Source organism: Leptonychotes weddellii, chromosome 12, assembly GCF_054177405.1.
Source record: "Leptonychotes weddellii isolate Sample4059 chromosome 12, ASM5417740v2, whole genome shotgun sequence".
Lineage (NCBI taxonomy): Eukaryota > Metazoa > Chordata > Mammalia > Carnivora > Phocidae > Leptonychotes > Leptonychotes weddellii.
The window spans coordinates 50,016,230-50,039,547 of record NC_138380.1 but is presented as its reverse complement, the minus strand read 5'-3'; the positions used below and the strand labels follow the sequence as shown (position 1 = coordinate 50,039,547).

Genomic DNA, 23,318 nt, shown 5'->3' with positions numbered 1-23,318 from the left:
AACAATCATGTATTATGCCTTTTTAAATATTTGTTTTAAAGATTACAATTTCCTAATGTTCGTTTCCGTGAATAGTGTTTTGTTCCCAAAGGTGTCTGTGAAGGAGTAACTATAGAGGTTGGAACAAGCTGAGGGGAATTAAGGTTAAATGTAATGCGATTTTAAGATTTACTCTGATTTCAGGGGGAAACAGTAAGGAGAACTCTGATTAGATAAAAAGGATATTATGGTTATTTGGGGTTTTAGTACAGAGCTAGGAAGAAGAGGGTTGGCATGATTTTTCTGCTAAATGTCATGAAGAGGAAACACAGGGAAACACAGGGAAAATAATCCCTTTGCCCTGACAAGATAGATAACATGATGGTTATGCATCAGCTAGCAGAACGAGATTACAAGCAGGACAAAGGTATTTGTGATGGTTTTTCATATGGAACTGCTGGCTACTCTGGAGCATTAGAGGAGTCATATGTAGGCTCCAGGACATTTCTCAGTCTGGAGAAAGGTTAGTTGGTGGGTGCTGTCTACTAGGGTCTGGGATTTAGAATCAGCACTGTTCTTTATGGGCAGAGCTTAAAAGAAAGGGATGGAGTATAACATAACAGTTAGGAGTACAGACTTTGGAGTGAGGAAAACATGGGCTTTAAATTTGGCTATGCCACACAAATTAGTGGCACTTGTACATCTACTTAAACTCTCTGAATCTCAACTTCCCTATCTGTAAGATAAGCAGACTGCTACAAATATCTTAAAACTTACCCTGCAGTGCTAGTAAAAGGATTATTGAGATAATGTTTATGATGTAGTTGGTATAATTTCTACTACACAATAAACCAGACATAAGTTATTAATAAAATTATTAAAATTATATAGTATTTTATTTAGTATCTGATGAGTATAGACCAGCGTCTGAATTCCTGACAGGCATTATAAAAAATATTTTAGATATTCATTCTTTGTTTTTGTTTTTTCCCATTCACAGACTCTTGCCATAGGCCAAAACTGTGTGTATGTTTGCTCACGATCCCTCCTTCATGGAGGTGGGTTGTCCCATATCAAATCCGTATGTACTCACTAATGTATGCACTATTATTTTCTCCAGTTTCCAGCCGTGATATGCTGAGCAGCAATTAACAAAATTTTTTAGGCTTATAAGTGGACTACCTTTTAGAAAGTAATTATCAAATGTATTAATTTCTATTTGATGCAAAGGAAGTCTTCTAAGTGTTCCCAATAATACTTGCTGCTAAACGTGCTATTTCAAAGCAAAATGTCATGTCTAAAGTAGGTCCGTGTTCCAAGAGACCAGAGAATAACACAGGATGCTGGTCATCATGAAAGCTTTGTCTATTCTTAGCTCAGCCTACAATCATTCTACAGTTCAGTGTGCTCACAGTCAGATGCATGGGAGTCAACAAAAGAGATCCAGCAGGGATACTATACTCACAAAATATGAGTTTCAAATCTGTTTCCCCTCATCCCTCTCTTGTTTCTATCACTCTTACCACTATTTTCTCAAAACTCAGAGGCACTTTTGATCCCCCCCTTTTCCATATCTTTTCCACCAATCCAGCTACTGTGTGCCAGGAATTCCACACCCACAGTGAACCTCTTATTTCATTCAGGCCCTCACCAACCCTCCCTTGGATTATCTAAGAGCTTTCTAGCGAGCCGCTCTGCCTTCTGTTTCTCTAACGTCATTTGAAGTCCATTCTAAGCATGGTTTTTAGTACCTCACTCCTTCATACAATTTTTTTTAAGGACTCAACAAATGTCTTAGCTTGTCATCAGAGCCTAGATGGATAGTTCCAATCCAGTTTGCAAACTGGTCTTCTGCTGATATCCTACAGCCAAAGTAGACTTAAGAATCCTTGTATACACTCAGTGTATCATCTTTGCTTATATCCACTTTTCTACTTGCAAAATTTTGTTCTTATTCTTACTTATTCTCCAGGGCTCATCTCAAGTTTTCTAACCCAATGTGATTTCATCTTTTTTTCTGATTTCTCATAGTACCTTATGTGCATCTTTTTTTGGGCCTTGTTACATTGTGACTCAGTTATTTTTGTGTTTATTACCTGTATCACTAGACATTAAGCTCCTTAAGAGATGCTTTTCATATTTATAACTACCACCAAAACCCTCCTCCCAAACAGAATTCTTAGAATGGTCCCTGGTATACAGGACACACTTATGAAATTGTTGGAATGGAAGAGGAAGGTCTTTGGTCATGGTACGTATCAAGCAAGAGGTTCTCAATAATTGTTTGTTGAATAAAGTAATACATGTAGTTTTTATTCCTACACTTCTGTAAAATTGCTCATTCCGAGATTATCAATGACACTCTACTGACTATTCTTTTATTTTTGAAATAGTCTCTGCATAGGATTCCATTCCACACTCCTGATTGCCCTCCTTCTTTTCTGTCCTTCACTCCTCAGTCCCTACTGTTGGGTTCATTTTTTCCTACCCATACTGTCTGCTGGGATTCCTGAAGTGTCAGTTCTCACTCTCTGCTTTTTGCAGCTTTCACTATTACTTCTCTGCCAAAAACTTCTTACAACTAGACCTCAAGTACCGGCCTCTATCTGAACTCAGCAACAGAGTTCCAACTGTATTTTTCACAAAGATGCCCTCCCCAAATTTCAAACTACACATTTTTATCTTTCTTTATTCACTTCTAAAATATCAGTTATTATATTTGGTGGTAGAAAGCCATTATTTTGGTCTTCAGAATTTATTTACCCATTTTCTGGCAATCCTACCTCATTTTTCTGCCGAGAAAGTCACTACCCCTCACTCTCAGTCATGTGTTTCCCACCTCCAACAGCCCTGTGAACCAACTTTAATGAATTAGGATGTTCTGTCCTTCTTGTCACAGTGATTGCTTCAGAGATCACAACAAGATACAAGTAAGGCCAATCAGAGGGAATGAGAATAAATTCTAGAAATTTTATTTCATTATTCAGGGAGGCAGACTATCTTTCCCACTGGCCTAGGTATGGTCACGATGTGACCCAAGAATTGCTAGTCAGCCAGAAAAAAATCAGGCACTGAGGTGCCTCACAAAAATGCTTTGCACTTAAAATGTCCTAATCATTCCCTGAAGATAATGAGAAAATATTCTCCTGAAAACACTGTCATCATCCCCCTGAAGATATTATCCTCCTCCAAAACTTCTCACTTCTGGAAATAGCACAGCCAGCCACTGAGTTCTCATTCTTGACATCTGGGACTCCTAACTGACACCTCATTCAAACTCTCATGTATGTCAGGGAACCACACAGTATTCTTTTTGTCTTCAGAATATAGCTGAAATGTATCTGCTTCTGTTCACTCCTATTGCTTCCACTCTATTCCAGACCACTATCATCTCTCATCCGTGTTACAGCAAAAGCTTCCAAATTTGTTCTTTCCATCCTTGCCTTCATCAAACCCACTCTTCTCTGAACTTGTTACTTCCACATTTCAAATCTTTCAATTTTATCCCATTGACTTTAAGAAAAAACTCAAAATCTTTCCATGGTCTATAAAGTGTTTCATAATCTGCCTTCTTCTACAGCCTCAACCTTCACTGATTTCTCTCTTAACTTCTTGGAACTCATCAAATTCTTTCTCCCTCAAAGACTTGACCTGTGATGTTTCCATGGCCTGAAATAGTACTGTTCGTCTCTGACTGGCTATTATTCCTAATTTAAATATTAGCTAAATATTACTTCTTCATAGAAGATGCCCTCTTAACTTTCTGGACTGAGTTCCCATTTTAAGCTCTTTTTTTTTTTTTTTCCCCATTTTAAGCTCTTATAGTATCCTGACATTTTCCCCTTGTAGCATTATAATTAAATACTTACTTGTATATTTATTTAATGTTTGTATCCCTACCACAGATTGTGTCTTGAAGGCAGGAACATTATCTTCTTGTTCTTTATAGTATCCCCAGAATATAGCACAAAGTCTATTATAAATTGATGGATGAATATTTCATGAATAAATGAATCAAAGAGGCACAACTTGTCTAAACTTAATTTGTTTTCTTGCCCTACAAACCAGCCTCTGTTTTTGTTTTTCTGAGCACAGTATACTCTCATTCTCTTTAACCAGGGCAGAAAGTCAGCCTTAATTTCCAGTCTCTTCCACTCTCATTTTTCATAGCCTGTTTCCCACCAAGTCTTGTTGAATCTGCCTCCCTAAACTTTCTCACGTATGCCCTTTTTATTTCCATTCCCACTAAAGGGAGCTTCCTTCTGATTCTAAATTTTAACATGAATGATGTACATAATCCCCGGCTCTAATTCTTCACACTGCTGCCTAGGTGACTGTTCCTAAAGTGTTGACTCATGTTACTCCTATCCTCAGAACCTTTAGAACATTCTTAGAACCATCCATTTCTTAAAAAGTATGCAGTTCGAATTCCATAGTATACTCTTCACGTTCCTCACAGGTCAAGCCTACCTTTTTATACTCTCTTCTTTCTGCACATTGTGTGTTCAGAAACCAATGTGCTCTTTACCATTCTCAAGCTCTCTGTGCATCAGGTCTCCACTAACCTGGAGTGCCTTTCTTTCCTCCCTTCCCAGTAAGCCCTAACTACTTGAATTTTTCAGACTTGCCACCAAAGGCACATCCTCCATGAAGTCTTCTCCCTCTTTACTTTCCTTTGTGTATCCACAGGATGTTCATACACTGCATTCTGAATTTAACTATATTTATTTGGATTTAGTAGGAGACAATATAGTTTAGTGATGAGAATGGCTTCTGTACAGTCAAATGGGCTGAGATTGAACCATGGTTTCATCATTTTCAATCTGTGTGACTTTGAGGAAGTTACTTAAAGTATTTGCCACAGTTTTCTCCTTCATTGGATGCATAAGAGAACATACTTCATAGAATTGCTGTGAATAATTAGATAAAATAATTGGGGCAAAGCACTTAGAAGAATTCACGTGCTCAATATCTGTTTCTGTTTGCATACATTTCTGCTACCAGCTATGTAGCCCTCAGATCCAGAGTACAGATAATTATCTACCTCCAAATTCTCAACAAAGTGCTTCATTTAAAGTAAAACCAGTAACTGTTGGTCACATTGGTTAGTTGGGAAGTTCTAGGGTCCTGTATATCTTGAGGCTTTGTATTACCACAACTGCCTCAAGAAGATCCTGTTAAAGAAACAACTATTTAGGAAAGCAAAGAAAGGGGAGTGAAATTTATCAGAATTTTTAAAAAGGGGGAAATGACGTGAAAATGTTATCAGTAATATTGTAACTGCACCTCTAAACAGGAGAATACGCAAAGGAATCTTGTATAAACAAGCTGAAGACTTATAGCAAATGCTAAGTGTTGTTACCAAAGTGCATCTTTTGATGGAATCTTTCTTTGTAGTCGGGGCTAAGAGGCTATGACCATTCACTATTGAGAAAAATCTGTACTTTAGAACAGAACCCTTAGGCTCCCATTCAGTCTTCCTTTGTCATTTAACTACATTAGGCAAATCAACTGAATTCTCTGGGGCTTAATCTTTAAAGGGAGGGAGTTGGACTGGATGGGATTCCTGAGTTCCTCCCTGCTCTGACACTCTGATCACTAATCTAAATGGCCCTGTTTTCTCCCCCACTCATTTTTACCAGACATCTCTCCAGTATTTATGAGGTATTTCTCGAGTAAATACCATGACACTATCACAGCTCTCCGACACTGCATATGTCATTTGTTAGTGAAATGATATTCTCCATTCCCTTCACCACCACTATACTAATACTAATACTAATACTAATACTAATACTAATACTAATACTAATACTAGTATCACATGATTATGGAATTAAAAGAAGCAATCCATGTGAAAGTGCTCTGCCTTGCTATGGTACGTGGTGGGTGCCGATGAAAGTTTATATTCTCCCTCTAATTGGAAAAAAATTTTTTTTTAAAGATTTTATTTATTTGAAAGAGAGAGACACAAGCAGGGGGAGCAGCAGGCTCCCCGCTGAGCAAGGAGCCCGAAAGGGAACTCAATTCCAGAACCCTGGGATCATGACCTGAGCTGAAGGCAGATACTTAAATGTGACTGAGCCTCCTAGGCTCCCTGGAAAATTTTTTCTTAAACATCAAGATCCTGTAAAAATATTAAGTTTATCTGTGAAGCCTTTTCAACACCTCCATGTACTCTTAAGAGTCAGAACCTAACAAAATATATTCAGATCTATTATAACACTGATGCACTGATCATATTCTATGATAATTATTCACTACGTATCTGTCATTCCAAAAGGTTCTGAACTCCTAGTCAGGTGTTATATATTTTTATTCTTTAAAACTTAAGCACTAACAGGACCTCACACGAAAATGATACCTAAAATCCTCTTAATGAAAAGTCACCCACAGACTTGGATTTCCCCATTTAAACAAGAAAGATTGAAAGGCTTACGTCATGGGGGCAGGTAACTTGGGTGTCCGTTTTGGGAAATGCCACTGGAACACTTAGCAGTTTCTGCTGTCTCTACCAGCCAACTAAGCCAATTTAGCCTGCCAGTTCACTAATAACTCAAATTGTCTTAAAGGCTTCCCTCATCCATCTTAGGTAAACAAAGCATGAAGGTTTTCCTGACCAGCTAATTACTTCTTTTCATAAGAAAAATGTAGCTAGATGAGAGAAATTAGAAGTCTAACACAAACCAAAGATTTGAGTCACATATAGAACTTTGCATTTTCTCGTAGTTATATTAAAAAAGAAAAAGTTGAAAAATTTAATAATATATTTTATTCAACTCAATATATTCAAGTTATTACCATTTCTCCATGGAATCAACATTAAAAATTTGAAATATTTTATGGTCCTTTTTTCCATACTCAGTCCTTGAAATCCAAGTGTGTATTTTATACTTACAGCACATTTCAACTTAGACTGGCTACATTTAAAGTGCTCAACAGATATATGTGGCTAATGGCTACTCTATTTGTGTAAATCTAGATGATACCTAATTCTAATTAAGGTCATAAACTAGAGAAAAAAAAATTTTTTTTTTTAAGAGACAGAGAGTGTGTATGTGAGCAGAGGGGCTCAATCCCAGGACCCCAAGATCATGACTTGAGTCAAAGTCAGAAATTCCCAACTGGGGGGAGACCCTTAAAATTTGTTAAAATCGGGGCACCTGGGTGGCTCAGTCATTAAACGTCTGCCTTCGGCTCAGGTCATGATCCCAGGGTCCTGGGGTCGAGCCCCACGTCAGGCTCCCTGCTCTGCGGGAAGCCTGCTTCTCCCTCTCCCATTCCCCCTGCTTGTGTTCTCTCTCTCGCTGTGTCTCCCTCTGTCAAATAAATAACTAAAATCTTTAAAAAAAATTTTGTTAAAATCCTTATATCCTCATGATAGTTTAGCAGTGCCAATAATTTGAGATCATTCCTGTTCAGTGTGAGGCAGTAACCAAATAACTGCATTTTCCTTTTGGTTGAGTGTTTATCTTAAGGATTACTTAATATTTTGAGGCATCCGTGAGAACTGTGTTAGACTAAGAATTAGATGACTTGCCCTATTGTCCTGGGTCTGTAGTTAGCCAGCAGTGCTAACTCTCTGAGCTTTAGTTCACTTATCTGTAAAAGGATGAATTTGGAATAAATTATTTCTATGTTTCCATCCAGTTTATATTGTGTGACTTAATTATAATTCTCAACTGACAGGGAGAGGAAACATTTTAATGGTGTTCTCTTCTTTACTCTCAGCTATGATAGACCTCAGATTAGATAGAAAACACAAAAGCCATCAGAGACTTCTCTCACTGTTTGCCATTAAGTGTGACAAACTGCATCTTCAGTCATACTCATCTTGCTTTCTTTTTTTTAATATACAAAAATAAAATTTATCAACACAAAACCTGCACTTCATCTCTAAATTCAGTCACCCTTCATCTACTCAAAGACTTTCTCCTTCCTTTCTACTCCATTATTCACCTCAGCAAGGAAAATTGTTCCAAAATCTGCTTTAAAGACAAAAACCTTCCTTGACTCCAAATCTTTTTACATCAATTACTCTATCTACACAGACCCTTTACCACCACTATACTTCTGGCTTCCATATTCTTACTTCCCATTCTTTCTTTAGCAGACTTCGTACTGGAGTATATGCCCATTACTTCAACCGCTTTTGCTAAGGTCAGCAGTGACTTCCGTGTTACAATCCTCATCTTACACGGGAGCTCTCTCCTTTGGACTTCTCTGACACCATACTCTCCTGGTTTTCCACACATTTCTCTGGTCACAACTTCTCAGTCTCTCTTTTCTACCTGCTCATCAATATCCAATTTCTGAATAATTAAAGGCTTTGTTTTGGGTGGTTTCAATCAGTAACATGGCTTTAAAAATACCTTTAAATGTGCTTAATGTATTTATAGACTACTCCCATGTTTAGATTTCTAGCACAGTCCTGTGTTCTGGACTGTAGACCCATCTAATAGTCCCCAGCATGTCTCCAATCTCACAGGTAACTCTAACTTAGCAGATAACAGATAAATTCTTGATCTCTCCCCACCTTACACAATTGTATCCTACAGAGACACACAGATGCACCAACACACACACATTCACACAGAATTTTTCCTTTTCTAATCATCTAATTCTCAAAAGAATACATGGGATCCTGTCAGTTGCTCAGTCTCTAGATCTGAGACTCGTTCTTTTTTTTTTTTTTAAAGATTTTATTTATTTATTTGAGAGAGAGAGAATGAGAGACAGAGAGCACGAGAGGGAAGAGGGCAGAGGGGGAAGCAGACCCCCCGCTGAGCAGGGAGGCGGATGTGGGACTCGATCCCGGGACTCCAGGATCATGACCTGAGCCGAAGGCAGTCGTTTAACCAACTGAGCCACCCAGGCGCCCCTGAGACTTGTTCTTAATACTTTAGTCAACAATGGCATCTAATCAGACACAAAGTCTTGTCAACGCTATATCTCAAATATCTGTGCTTCTTCTATGTTTATTTTATTCTCTCACTGTCATCCATGTAACCATAATACCATACATGCCAGCGGCCTCCTAACTAGATTTGTGGCTTCTAGTCTGATTCCAATATATTTTATAAACTGCCGCCCCAAGTGAGCTTCTTTAAATGCCAATATAATCTTGTCACTTTTCTACTTAAAACCTATTAGTTTTAATAGGCTCCTGTTATAATTAAGGGGAAATCAAAACACTAGTTTGTATATAAAGCCTTAAGTGATTTTTGCCCCTCCATTTGCCTCTCCACCTCACTGAGGGCCTTCTATCTCCTCCTGCTCATTTGCCATAATCCAGTCACCCTGGCCTTCTTTCAGATTTTCAAACACATCAAACCTTTCTTATCTGAGGGTCTTTATCCAAGCTATTCCCTCCAGTTTGAACAGTATTTTTCTCCTGCTTCATCTGGATAATGCCTCAACATCCTTCAGAAAATATTGCTTCCTTAGCGATGTTTTTGCTGATTTTGCAATTATTAATAAGTTATATTCTTCATAAGCCTACATTTCTCCTGTTTAAGATGTCACAACCTGTAATTGTTAATCTGTGCATTATTTGTTCATTGTCTATATATATATTTTTTTAAATTAAGCTTCAGAAGATCAGGGATCATGATTATTTTATTCATAGCTAGATCCTCAAAACCTAACTCAGACTGTAAGATGCTGTAGCAGTAGAATCAATATATGTTGACTAAATCTTATAGGAAAGAGAACGAAGGAGAATGAGCATCTGGTTCATGAGAATTGGAATAGGAACCTGACTATTCTGATTTACTTTAGCGCTTTCTTCACACTACATTGTCATTCCTCTTCTTGACTCATCCCAACCCAGTGCAGACCATGTTGCTCAGGCCCAATAAGTGTCTTTACCATTGATCTCAACATTGATTTGGCCCCATCTCCATAAGCCTAACCCCTAGGGGTCCCAGGCCCTGAGCTGTGCTATCCCACAACCCAGATCCCTGGGATTTCTCTGCCTTTATTAGATTTATAGATCTCAATGGCCTCTGCTTTCTCCTCTCCCAGTTCTTTTGCATTTTTAGCATAGTGTTCATCTTTAAAAGAAGTCACTTTTCCACTTTCCTATTTATATTTCTTTCTTTTCTTAGTCCATGGAAAACCCTGCTAATTATGCAGTGTTATTTTTTCCCTTAAGCTAGAACTAATTTCTTATTTTCCACCCCAAAACAGAGAACTGAAAAAAGCAAGGCACATAGATCCATATTTCTTCCACTCCAGAAAACATTGAAATTTTTAATATTTCAAAAATTCAACTGGAAAAGAGTAAATGTACATTTTTTATCAATAGAGCCGTGACCTCTCACAAATATGATTACCATCACAATAAAAAAACTACCAAGAGGATAAGATGTATAACAGATAGGCTGTTGTGATAAGCATCGGGCCATCTTGGTGGCTTAGCAGATAGCATGGGATAAGAAGCAACCACAGTGAATAAAGAAATCAAACCAAAAACACTCAAGGGAGAGATGGAAAGAAAAACACCACAGTGGTAAATAGGGATGCACAGCAGGTAGTGAAAGAAACCTTTTTCAGAGACTGTAAAGCAAATGAATGAAACCAACAATCCTAAGAATGAATTTCAGAAGAAATCATCAAACATAGCATGTAGCTGATTGGCATGTTAAACTCTTCTAAATGAATCCAAGTCCAAAAACCTCAGAAACTTCCCACTACCCCAGTACCCAAATCCTTCCGTGTATAGAAAAAAGTCAGCCTTGATTCTCAGAATGCCATTCCTTCACATCTCCCTTTCAGTGTTCGTGGAATGCAATCTTTCTTGTATTTAGTGCATTATGCATTTTGTCCTATTCCAATTCTGCTTTGTGATAGTTTTTCTTTTTTAAAAAATAATCTGTTGATTATTTTGAGTATGCTGAGTAAATAAGGCTTTTTAATGTTAGAGTTGTTTCTGCTCCAAAAGTAGCAAGGGAAATTATGACTAAACTTGTGAATTTTTGGTAAGAGGGACTTTGAATTTGCAGTATATTTAAATGTCAATTGTCCAAATAATTTTTATGTATAGTCATTACTCACGTTCATCTTTAAAATGAGACAAAATAAAACTATCTGATAGAATATAGCAACAAAATCAGAAGTCTGTCTCCTGAGCCCAAATTTTTGGCCAATTTTTAGCCAGTTACAATAAATAATTTAAAAATTCAAACTAATATAAAAATTTAAGATAATGATTATTTCTGGAGGGAAGTAAAAGAGGATGCAATCAATATTGAACACCCAACTATGGAAATATTGTCAATAACATTCTGTTTATTAAGGCAACTTAAACTTTATATATATATATGTATATATATATATATATACATATATATATAAAATACAGGGCCTCTGTATGATCTATTTCATGATAATAATTTATTAAGTATTTATATATAGCTTAAGGTAATGTTACATTACTGTGGGTTATCCCAATTTGCATTATTTTTGTTTACATTTGTATGTTTAAGAATTCTTTTCTCTTTTGAACAAAATTAATGTAGATGCTGTAATATATTTGGACAACACTCAAATATAACATCCACAACTTGATACATGTAGAAAATACAACAAAGTTTATAATGTAGAAGACGGATTTGGTGAGGATGAAACAAACAAAAAAAATACTCCCTTGGGTACGTGCCAGCTTTGAGTCTATGATTTGTGATCTGTTCTCACAGAATTGAAAACAGGCAGGGACTCCAGGGGACTAGAGGGTAGAAGTTATGCTCTTCCCAAGAATTGTCAACACCATAGAATAATGTCCATCCAACACGCCTGGCAGTTTCTGAAAGCCAGCCAGTAATGAAAACAAGTTGCAGCTCACAGAGGATCACAACATTGTGAACTTGTACCCAAATCAGGGTGCTGGCAGCTTAAATGCAGCATACATTGCAGATCAGTGACAATTATCAACTTCCTTGTTTGAATTTCTTATTTTTTCATCCCTCCTGCATATGCATATGAGCAAATGCATGTGCGTATGTACACACATACACACATGCACACATTCTTTCTTCAGGTGCTTTAGATCACTAAATCCTAAATCCTTTAGGTTCTCATCCCTTAAGTGAAGAAATTCATCTGCTGAGATAAATGGTACAACAAAGCAGTTGAAATTCTTAGGCAATGTAGTATATTCTAAATATAAGCTGCCATTTTTACTATTATTAATGTCATTATTATCATTATTATTTTAATTCCTCAGAGTAAATGATATACAAAAATAGTTGGTGGGAAACAAGTAGAAGGAACTAGGAATTCCAACAGCCCAGCCAAAAATAATGATAAAATCAAATACACATCTCCATTTGGTAGAGCAAACAAAAATTGTACCTCTTTATCCCAAAATTGACCTAGAAAAAATATTCCTAGGGCCCTGGGACATGCACACTAAGTCCCAACTAACTATTAATGTTCAAAATTGGTTATGAAAAGTACATGTTTTCTAAGAGAGGGTATATGATTTAACTGTTACCAAGCATTGAGTCCAAGATCAATTTCATCAATGGCTTTACAAGAAGCTCCCCCTCGGAAATATAAAAATAAAATGTCTATTAATACACAAATAGAATCCACATGCAGAAAACTGATTTTCCAGAAATACAGCACTAGCATGTAGTCATTTTTGTGGGCTAGTCATAGTTATTAAACACTTAATATGTATCAAGCCCTTTATATAAGTATTACTTTTAATTTTTTGAAATCCATGAGATAGATAGCAGTATTTCTATTTTACAGATAAGTTAGCTGTTTGCTCAGGGAAGTAATGTAACTCACTCAAGCTTAACTATCAAATGCTAGAGATAGAATTTGAACCCAAGTCTTAATACCTTCAAAATCTATTTTAATTTCTTAATGTCATGCTGATATCTCCAGTTAAATAAATGAACTCTTATTTTTATATGTCAGGCAGCTTTAAGAATAATTCAACACAAGGAAATTATGATCTTATAAATGCACCATCAACAAGAAACTCACTTGAAATGGGGTTAGATTTGTGATGGGACTTCCCTCAAGTCCCAAGATTTCCCTCAAGTCTTTCTTTTGAAACAGGACACACATCTTGGAATCAAGGGCTGGTGTTTTGCCTTGAAATTGAGCAGCAATGCCTAGCCCAACTGCCTTGGCCTCATGATCAAGTTCTACCCAGCAGAGTTCACCAAAATCAAGGGCAGACTAGTCTTACTCTTTTAGGACCTTTTAAAGCTGGTCTCATTGCATTTAGATGAATTAGATCTTCACTGGCCAGTTATTACTGTGAACATATCTTTGCTATAACAAGTCCAGTCTCCTCAATACTCCACAAATTCTCCATTTTATTGTTCCTTCCATGACTTTATAGCTCTGCTTAGCACATCTTCTTCTCTCTCTGCCTACTGGAAAGCTGCCCAATCTCCAAGGCCTGGATAAAGATCTCCCTCCCACACAGGAGTCAACCCTGATCCCTCACTGTTAACTCTCATTTTGAACTATGTTTAAATATGTTGTTTTATGTCTTCCTGACTTGCTCTCATAATATTTAATGATCATTTGAGATGCATAATTTTGTTTTACTTTTTAAGGCTAAAGCCTAAGCTCTAAAGGTAGGAACAATTCAGTCTACTATTTCACACTCTTCTGGGAATATAGAGGTTGTGCTTGTTGATCAGTTGACTATGCCAGTCTCTTCTGGGAAATAGATACAAACAGTGATGGGGATTGATCTTTATGCCATTTTGCCTGACTCATATAGTCAGGGGTGGAAGCAAATAATGAGGTCAGACGTCAGTGAATGACTTTTTCATGACAATTTCCCATGTTCCACAGAATGCAATAGAAAAAGTACAGATTTTAAAATAAGATTGTCAGCTTTAAATACTAACTCAGCTGATTAAATAACAGTAGGTTCTAGGTAAGCCCTTTTCCCTACATAAATTTTATAAAATACTACATTCTTCATAGAGTTGTTAAAACTGGAAATAATAATGTATATAAAAACATCTGGAGCACAGTTAACTAATAATAAATCATATCTTGTATTATTTCTATGGGACAAATAGCTCAAGACACCCTATCTTCCAAGGTGGTCTTCTTAACCACTCATATTTTCTTTTTTGTCTTGACCACATAATTTTGTCCAGTATTTAATAATAGATCTTGAACTAATGGAACTTAGAATTTTTTCTCAGGAGTCTTGATACTGATGCTAAAAACCATGAGCATTAATTAATGTTACAAGAATCATTGTTGAAATCTAGATATTTCATTGATGCACCTATTAATAATACAACATGTAATAAACATTGCTTCAAAAGTACTTGGGTAGTTCAAGCAAAACTATACAAGTCTCCAAGATATTAAATATCTTTATTAGAAATATTAATTTGTACTTTCATTTTGACTAATGACAAGAACTCATATAGTTTAAAGTTTTCAAGGACTTTGTTTTGTGGCATAAATAGTGGTTCCTATAGCCCCACTGTTTGACTTGCCTAACTTAGGTAATTGTCTAATTTGTCTGATTATTGACTATTTTTATGTGTCTTATAGCAGCAGCTGTTTCCCCATTCAGTTTTAAGCTGAATATTTTACATGACCTCTCCAATGTAGATATTTTGGTACATTTTTGTAGTTGCTAATAGATATACATGAACTAAATCAAAAGCTAATGACACATACTATAAAAAGAAAAAGATGAGTTAAATTAGAGTTGATTGAGGGTGTTGGAGAAATGTTGAGAACAAGTTTAGTACTAGTGTGGTATGGGTCCCAGGCAGTCATGAGACAGCATGAGGGCAGTAAAGGAAAGAAGCAACGAATGCTCACTGAACACTTACTTTGTGCCAGGCTTGGTACTGATGGTAACCCATGAAACTGATACTGGTATTCCTCTCTTTGACTTCATGAAGAAACATATGTGATCCAGTACCACAGTTATATGGAGTGAGATATATGAATCCAATCTCTCATTCAATTTGAATAAAGTATTTTTGGATTAGATCTGCATTCATGAGAACTGCACAGTTTCCTATATCACAGAGGAAAGTAGTCATACAATTTCTTCTCTCTTTCTCTCCTAGAAATATGCTGAATGAGAGTCTTTATATACTACCATCCATTTATTCTGGAATTGTCCACTTGGCATGTTGAAATAAACATCTATCTGCAGAGTGACCACCTGGTGATTTTACTAAATTACTAAGACAGTAAAGTCAAATATGTTTTAAGACTCTGAGCTTAGTTATATATATATATATATATATATAAATGCCATTTAAATGAATAAGATACATACATATATATATATATATATATATAGTGGCATAGTAAAATGAAATTTTGTTTACTTCATAAGTAAATGATCCAACATCATTTGGGCATAAAACTGTTGGGGTTTTCCCGCCTTCAGTGGGTGTACACACATATTCACCAAAATCTATTCTAGTTTTTATAGAATTTTGAAGACAAACATTTCAGTTTGGATGGCTGGGCTATGCTTCCCATCTACCAATAGAATTAAGTATTATCTGAGGGCTAAGTGAATATACAAAAAGTTAAATTTCTTGGCCATATTTGAAGCATATATTGGATGATCTGATTAATAATCATGTCAATACTTAAAGCCAACTTGAGTGTTTTAAGCAAAATCATCCAAATAAAAGGATTTGACTTTATTCAGATCATGTTTCTATCAAGAAAATTATCAACAACTGGGTGACCAAGGCAATTATTATCAATTATTCCCTAATATTTCTATGCCAAAGTCTTCAAGATCAGTTATACCCTTGAATAAGAGCCAAAATCCTGAGACAGAATTTGTCATAGGCTCTAGGTAGAAATTCAAACACATGTCACTTATATGTGGATGAAATATAGACTAAAACAAAATATCTTATCAGATAATGGCAAAAGTGACCATTTTTCTTCTATCATAGCATTACCAATCAATACCAGAAACAGACATTTTATTTGTGTTTCTTTGGCACACAATATGGTTCCTTGAATAATAATTACACTTCCTAGTAGTTTGGCTTGTCCAACTGATTTAATTGCCAAGTATCTAATAGCCCTAACCCTAGTAGATAAAAGTGGCACTTGAGAATAACAGTATGAATCAGATAAGAGATTCTTCATGTGGGCTCTACAGAGTCCACAAATGGGCTTTATTATATCCAAAAACTTAAAATTGATCTATATGTTCAAATGATACTATTCCTATTTGGCGAAATATCTATGACATTACACACTAAATTTGTAATTGTGGCTAGTTTTGATGAAGTGGTAGAGAACTTCAGCTTTGATTCTTTTTTTAACCTTTTGAAATGAGAATTTATGCTTGAATTACTTATATGACTAAAACTAATCCTAAAATTGGTTATAAATGTATGTTTATAATTTTTTATGAGGATGGGGCAATGATTTCCTCTCATGCTAGGAAATATGAATCCTTTAAGTTATATATTTTGAATCTGGAGAAAAGTGATATATCATCTGATTAGAGACATACTAGCTTCAAATTTTATACATTTGAAGTAACTTCAAATGTTTGAGAGGTTTCTTTGACCTTGTTTCATTTGTTATCCCTTAAATGAATTGGACTAGATTTAATTATTAAAAATGATACTTTGAGGCAGCTCTCAATTATATATAGCACCTCTTTATATTGCTATAGTAGGGATCAGAAGGTACAGTAGATGAATTTCAACACAAACCTACAATTGGCTGGGTTGTTGCCATGGTGAATCGGGAGTCCACATAACAGGTAGCCTTGATTATGCTATAAATTTCACTCACCTAAAGTATCAGATTTACTAAGTGGAGAAAGTTATAATATACAAATCAAGTATTGTCTAGAAAAATTAGCAATAAAAATCATTCAAACTTGGTATGATTTAGATAAAATTTTTTTGAAGACTGTGTTTACATGTGGGGTAGATAAGGCTTAGAAAATTCCTTTTAGGGGCACCTGGGTGGCTCAGTCAGTTAAGTCTGTCTTCAGCTCAGGTCATGATCCCAGAGTCCTGGGATCGAGTCCTGCCCTGGGTTCCTTGCTCAGCAGGGAGCCTGTTTCTCCCTCTGCCTGCTGCTCCCCGCTGCTTGTGCGCTCTCTCTCACTCTTTGACAAATAAATCAATAAAATCTTAAAAAAAAGAGAATTTCTTTTTAATACATTTAATTTATAGAATAATTATCAGATACAGGTGGATGGAATTTGGTATGGTATATATCAAATACAACTTAGCACCAGATGTTGTTCTGGACACAACCATCTGAATCTCTATATTTCTAAGTGCCAATCTAGAACAACAAAAAATAAATCCTCTTGGAACCATGAATCTGTGTACTACTAAATACAGTCAATTTCCATTAGAGATGATGCACTGGAGATGGAGAAAAGTGACTATCACATAGCAACTTGGAAACAGCCTTGTCTATTTAACTCCGTCAATAAATCTTACACATCAATTATATTTTACATGACTGTCTTTCCAAAACAGTTCACCCAATGGTTCTCTCATTGTTATCTAGCAGTAATGTCTTCTTTTAGGCTTTCAACAGGTGACTCTATCAGCTATAACAAGTGAATAAAAAGAAGCTAAAATCCTATAAGGCATTTATAGCTTTCTTTCTCTATGAAATTATAGTGAAATATTTTTTTTCCTGCTAATTGCCCATACTGATCACAGAAAGCACCCTTGCCTGATTATGAAATAGTGACTGGAAATATAAGTATCCATCCCATGGATTTTTAAGCTCTTTATGTTATTTTACTATTTTATTTTTAAGCCACATTTAAAAAAATGTGTGTATTTGGGTTCAAAGATCAAAATAGTTGCCTGAATTCTTAGTGCACTTGACCTAGATAAAAAGCTTATGATGTCAGAATCCATACATAAAAAGTAATACCTTCATAGTACAGTTTTATTTGACTTCTAAAATTTAATGAAAAGATCTTGTAATAATGACAATAATGTATTGAAAAAAACTTCATGGCACTGATCAAAACACACCCTGATTATAGACTGTGGTTATCGTGACAGGTTAATTATAAAATCCCATCTAGTGTTCATAAATAATATAGATTTTTAAATTCATAAAATACCAAAGAGAGTGATAATTTTTGATCTAACTTTCCTCTGCATCTCCTTGAATCTCTTTGGGAAGTAAGAATTGGTGGTATTATTATTATTATTATTAAAAATATGAGGAAATAAATCTATTGCTTTCAGCTGGCACACAGCCTCCCATGGTCTGGCCCCAGCCACTCTTTCCATCCTTATCTTCCCCTCACACATAAGCCCCAGAAAAATAGAAGAGCCTATTCCACCTGGAACATAACCCATACGCCTCCGTTTGTGCCTTCATCCATGCTGCCTGAAAGGCTCTCATTTCTCATGCCCTTCACTGCCAGTCTGCGCACCCAGTATTAGTGGCTTGCATTTATTCAATGTTTACTGCACACCATGCATTTACTAAGAGCATTATTTCATTTGTGCCTTTTAACAACCCTATTTTACAGAATATGAGAAACTTTGGTAGTCATCCAGATACTAAATGACAGATCTGGGATCTGCACCCAGGTAGACTTCAGATTTCACTCTGTGATGCATTACTTAACACTGTGATACATAAATTACAAGTCCCAGTAAACTATCAAGATCAAGAGAAAACAGTTCTCCCATGGATATTTCACTGACCTCCCCAAATTCTCTCCCCTTCATCTGCCCCTGTATCTTTCTAAGGTCAAACTTTAATTTCTCACCCCTGATAAAGTTAGTGATGTACTCCTCTCGTTTCTTCTGCTAGGTATTCTGATTCATCTTAATGGTCTTTGTATTAAAAAGTAAAATGCACATGGTAAGCCCTCTATTGATACTGGTTAAGTGAATTCATCATTGACAGATATAAGAGATAATTCAGACTATATCACAAATGACCTCTGAGAAACAATTTAAAAAATCAATTTAGCAAGTTTATAATGTAATAAGTAGTGATCAAAACTGAGTATTCACAAATTTGATTTTTTTAACCTGAGTTTATGAAAGTGATCAAAAAGTGACCCGTTTGGGCCTCCTAGTTTCAAATCCATTCATTCAATTACATGCATTCTTTAAAAATTTTTATTGAATCAGATGACAGAATTCAAAACTATTGTTTGAGGGTCCTAGCTGAATTTTGGTTACTCTAAAGAACCAGTTGAAAATGGAACTAATTCTTTATGATAATGACTATACATATTATTCTTTTACTTGCTTTTTATTGAGCTGATTCAAAAATTTATTTTTTTGTACAAATACATATGTTGACTCATTTAGATAATGGTAAATAGTCTGGGAAGAAAAAAATAATTATTTTTCTTATGCGATACCAAGCAAATGTAACCACTTTTTAAATTCTTGAAAATAAAATGGATACTTTAATACTATTTAGAGACAACCTATATTTATTCACCCAATTTCTCACATTTAAGAGGGGAAGTGATTTGAAGAGTATTTGAGTCTTCTCCCTTGTAAGCCATCAAAAGGTCACTTTTTCTCCCCTTTGTTTTAAATGTTGGTATTCTATTTCATTTTGACAATTGTCTGATAGAAGTTTTAAAGTCTATTTCTGTTTAAATAATAATAATAATATGTAAGATATAAAATGACCAAATTTAAGGTTTGCCTTTAGCCTTTCATATTTAAATTTAAAGTGTATATTGATAAAAAATTACATAATCAATAAAAAGGTAATTATTTGCAGGTTGATAGTAACTTATTGAATTCAGAACAAGGATTCTTAGGAAAAAGTCAGTGTGGAAATTGAGTACCATTTTTACTTTTCCTTTTAACTTCTGCAATTTAAAAGCATTTGCCTCATCTTGAAAAATTAAAATATAAAAACCATTTTTCCAAAGCACAATTGTACCACTTTTTAAAATACTAGAACTTCCCTCAAAAATGACTTACTTCAAAAGGATTTTTCTTAAACCCATAGTCATTTTTCCCCCTCAGTGACTCAAAGCACAAATAACCAAACCATGATTGTTAATTACACCTATTGATCATCAGTGACAGAATAGCATCTTATTAAATTATCTTGGAAACTGGAATCAAGCTAGAAACCAGGAAGGATGTAGAAGGTATATAACTTAAAGGAGAAGAAAAAATTATTTTCACAATTAGGTCCACACTAGGAATAGTGCAGTCATTTTATTGATCGTTGGTGGACGGAGTGGGTCTCTGAGGCTTTCCTGGAGATTCACCCAGAGCAAACAAGAAGGTCATTGGGTCTGACATCTGACCTAGAGGAAATTATGACCTTTTCTCTGAGCATTAGGTACTATTTAAGCTGAGTTATTCTCCAATTAGAATGTTGTTACATATCATACCATTCATTGTTTAACTTATTGCCTAGAATTTACAAAAGAGTTTTTAGATGTGAAGTATCAGAAAGCTAGCAAAGAAAGATTAAGAGCAATGTTTTCTGGGATAAAATACTCCTTTTACACTCACACATTTCTTTTTGTTATATCAGTGCCGCCTTTACTGTACCTTGGACCCTGCTGCCCAGAAATAAATGCATAAATCTACCCTTGCATACAAGAAAATGATGTAACACTTTCATTTTGATTTTCCTTGTAAAAGAAACAGGCTAAGTGAGTCTGCCCTTGACAGGTGTGACTCCCTAATCAGCACCACTAAGCAGCCTTATGCAGCTTCAGCTAGTGGAAACTCCCCTCCCCCACCCCCAACTTTAAACAAAGCCATTTAATTTGGTCTTAGGCCAAGGTAAGAGGGGGGAAAAACAATTAGTAAATAAAAGGACAACATAAAGAGGCAGAGTCTGCCAACAAGAACCTACATGCAAGCCAGAGGAGATTTATGATTTTCTCCCCCAGGGAGGGAGTGACTAACGCACGCACACTGACCATCACCGTAAAGAGGTAAAGAGAGAGTGAAATGGCTCAACGTACACACACCCCGCTCCATACCGGGGACGAGTCTCCGAGCTGCGGCTTGTGCTCTCGGAGGGCCAGGCTGAAGCTGACCGCCCCCACGGCCACGCTGGACACCCCCAGCCCTATCTCCAGCACAGAGAGCACCAAGAGGCTCCCAATAATCTGGCCGCTGGTGCACATCCTTCCTCGGTCATCATTCCTTCCAGATCAGAGAGGGAAACCAACCATCCACCTTCTTCCTTCCACTATCTTCCTTACCCCTTCCGCCCCCTACCAGACCCCAAAACTTTTCTTTCTTCACCAGCGAAGCATTATCCACAAGGACTAGATTTCCAGAACCGGAGACCCTCTTCCCGGACCGGGCCAGAGGCCGACTCGCTCCACCCCCTGGCACGTTCAGACAGGAATCGTAGGATTTTCCTGGGTTTGGTGGTCGGAGTCCAGGAGAGGAGAGTGCACCAGTAGAAGGGCTTTCAAGAAGGAGCCAGAAACCTGGAGGAGCCAGGAGCAATGAGCCCCGCTCGCGAGGCGCTGTCCAGAGTTCTGCCGCGTCCCAAGTCTCCGCAGGAAACCTGCTCCCTTCTAACCTCCCAGACCCTTCAGGCTCCCCTTTCTTTCCTTGCGGAGGAGATGAACCTTGTTTCCCGGAGATCCAAAGCGGAACTGCTCAGAGCTTCTCCCTCTCTCTCTCCCTCCCGTCTCCTCTCCTTTGTTTTCGTGGTAACACAAAGTGCTTCTGCGAGTCCTTCGGTCCCCAGGCTGAGCGGGCGGATATATTCAGTACCACGCTCCTCGCAGTTGCTGTGTCGCCAGAAAAAGCGACCTTGTCTGATGGCCTTTTTCTGTCTGGGTTTCTTCTCCCTCGTCGTCGTCCTCTTCCTCCCCCTCTCTCTTGGTCTGATTCTCTTTCATTTCAGTGACCTCATTGGGATTTGAGAGGTTGATGGAGGAAGGAAAAGCCTGATATGTTTGTGGGTCTACTCTTGGCTGGCTCCTGATCGGCCACGCCTCGGGACCCTGACCACAGTGATCCAAAGGATCCCTACCTCCGCATCTCCCCTACTAGCTCCCTTCTGGGCTTTTATCCAGATGGAAGGGGAGGAATGCCTACGTCAACGTGGGGCTCATTTTGTGTAAAACTTTCTTCTGCGTGTACAAGGGGTAAGGTGGGGGCACACTGGGCAAAAAAGACAGAAAGAGCAGAGCGGTGGAGAAAGGCCAGACTCCTAAATTCACTAGGACTCCTAAGGACTCTCACCCAGGAACACCTCTTTCTAAAGAGCTTAGACTCAAGCCTGTTCATAAGGAGCGCCAACTCTCCATTGTCACGACCTGTCCCTTGCGTGTCGGTAGCGGGATGGTGTAGAGACACAACTGGCCCGACAGTCTTCTGTGGGGATACTGGTGGCTGTTCCTCTCCAGCCGGCAGACCCTTGCTCTTACCCAGAAGAAATGCTACACTTTGGGGATGCATCACCAGACTGAGCACGACTGGGACCGTGTGTTCTCATTCAAATTCAAGAAATGTATACATTTAAGTATTTCATTGGAAAGGGCATTATTAAAAACAAAAATCTGGCTCATTGAACAATTGACAGTCATTCAGAATCATTAGGGCAGGAGCCAACCCTAGCTTGGGTGTTTTTGTGTTGTAGTCTGATGCACATGGGGCTCTAGAAGTCTAGGAATTGCTGTGTCTGGACCCCATTTTCATGTCCCTGATTTTACCTCATGAAAAATCACAGGGTAGTTTATCAGGGAGATTCAGGAAGTAGGGAGATGAGAAGGTGTTTTGGGGTATGAGCCATCTTTCTCAAAAACTGGGTTTCACAGTTGGAGGTAGATTGAAGGAAAATAGAAGAAAGGACAATTGAGTTAGGAAACATTACACAAAACCAGGACATCTTGACCTCTGAATACATGCAGACTAGTGCAATGTAGGCATCTCTCTGATTAGAAGTTTCTTTTTTTTTAAAGCCCTAATGCCGAGATCACTAAAGCTGAGTGATATGCAATCTAAAGCATAAGCACCAATTTCAGTTTTCTTAAATTTGGTTCAGGGCTTGTTTAATAGTTTACATTCAATTCTACACTATAATTTACTTTCTTTATGATACATTTATACTCCACATTTAAAAAAACTTGAGTCTTCTCTTCCCTTAAAAATATAAAAGCAGGAAGAATTATAACTTATCAGGCCTTAAAGAGTCCTCAGTTATTGTGAAATTTGGGGAACAATTCAAACATTTATGTTGACTAGTGAATTCATTTTCCACATCTTGAAAGTTCAGTGTGCCAAACAGCCAATTGTTAGAATCCTTCAAATATTTTTTGGTTTTAATAAAGCATAGTTTATTTTATTTAAATCTTGTAGAAGTCATCTAAATGATCCAATTTA

At 36.9% G+C, this 23,318-nt stretch overlaps 1 protein-coding gene across 2 annotated transcripts in view; it reads right to left on the bottom strand.

Annotated features, from left to right (window-relative positions):
* The window catches only part of TMEM196 (transmembrane protein 196), a 52,042-nt gene extending 29,067 nt beyond the window's left edge, over window positions 1-22,975 (bottom strand). For both annotated transcript variants that reach the window (XM_081800439.1, XM_081800438.1), the window contains exon 1: window positions 20,954-22,975. In XM_081800439.1, the coding sequence (XP_081656565.1) occupies window positions 20,954-21,100 (147 nt within the window). In that variant the 5' untranslated portion in view covers window positions 21,101-22,975. The remainder of the gene's footprint in view (window positions 1-20,953) is intronic.
* Between the last annotated feature and the right edge of the window lie 343 nt (window positions 22,976-23,318).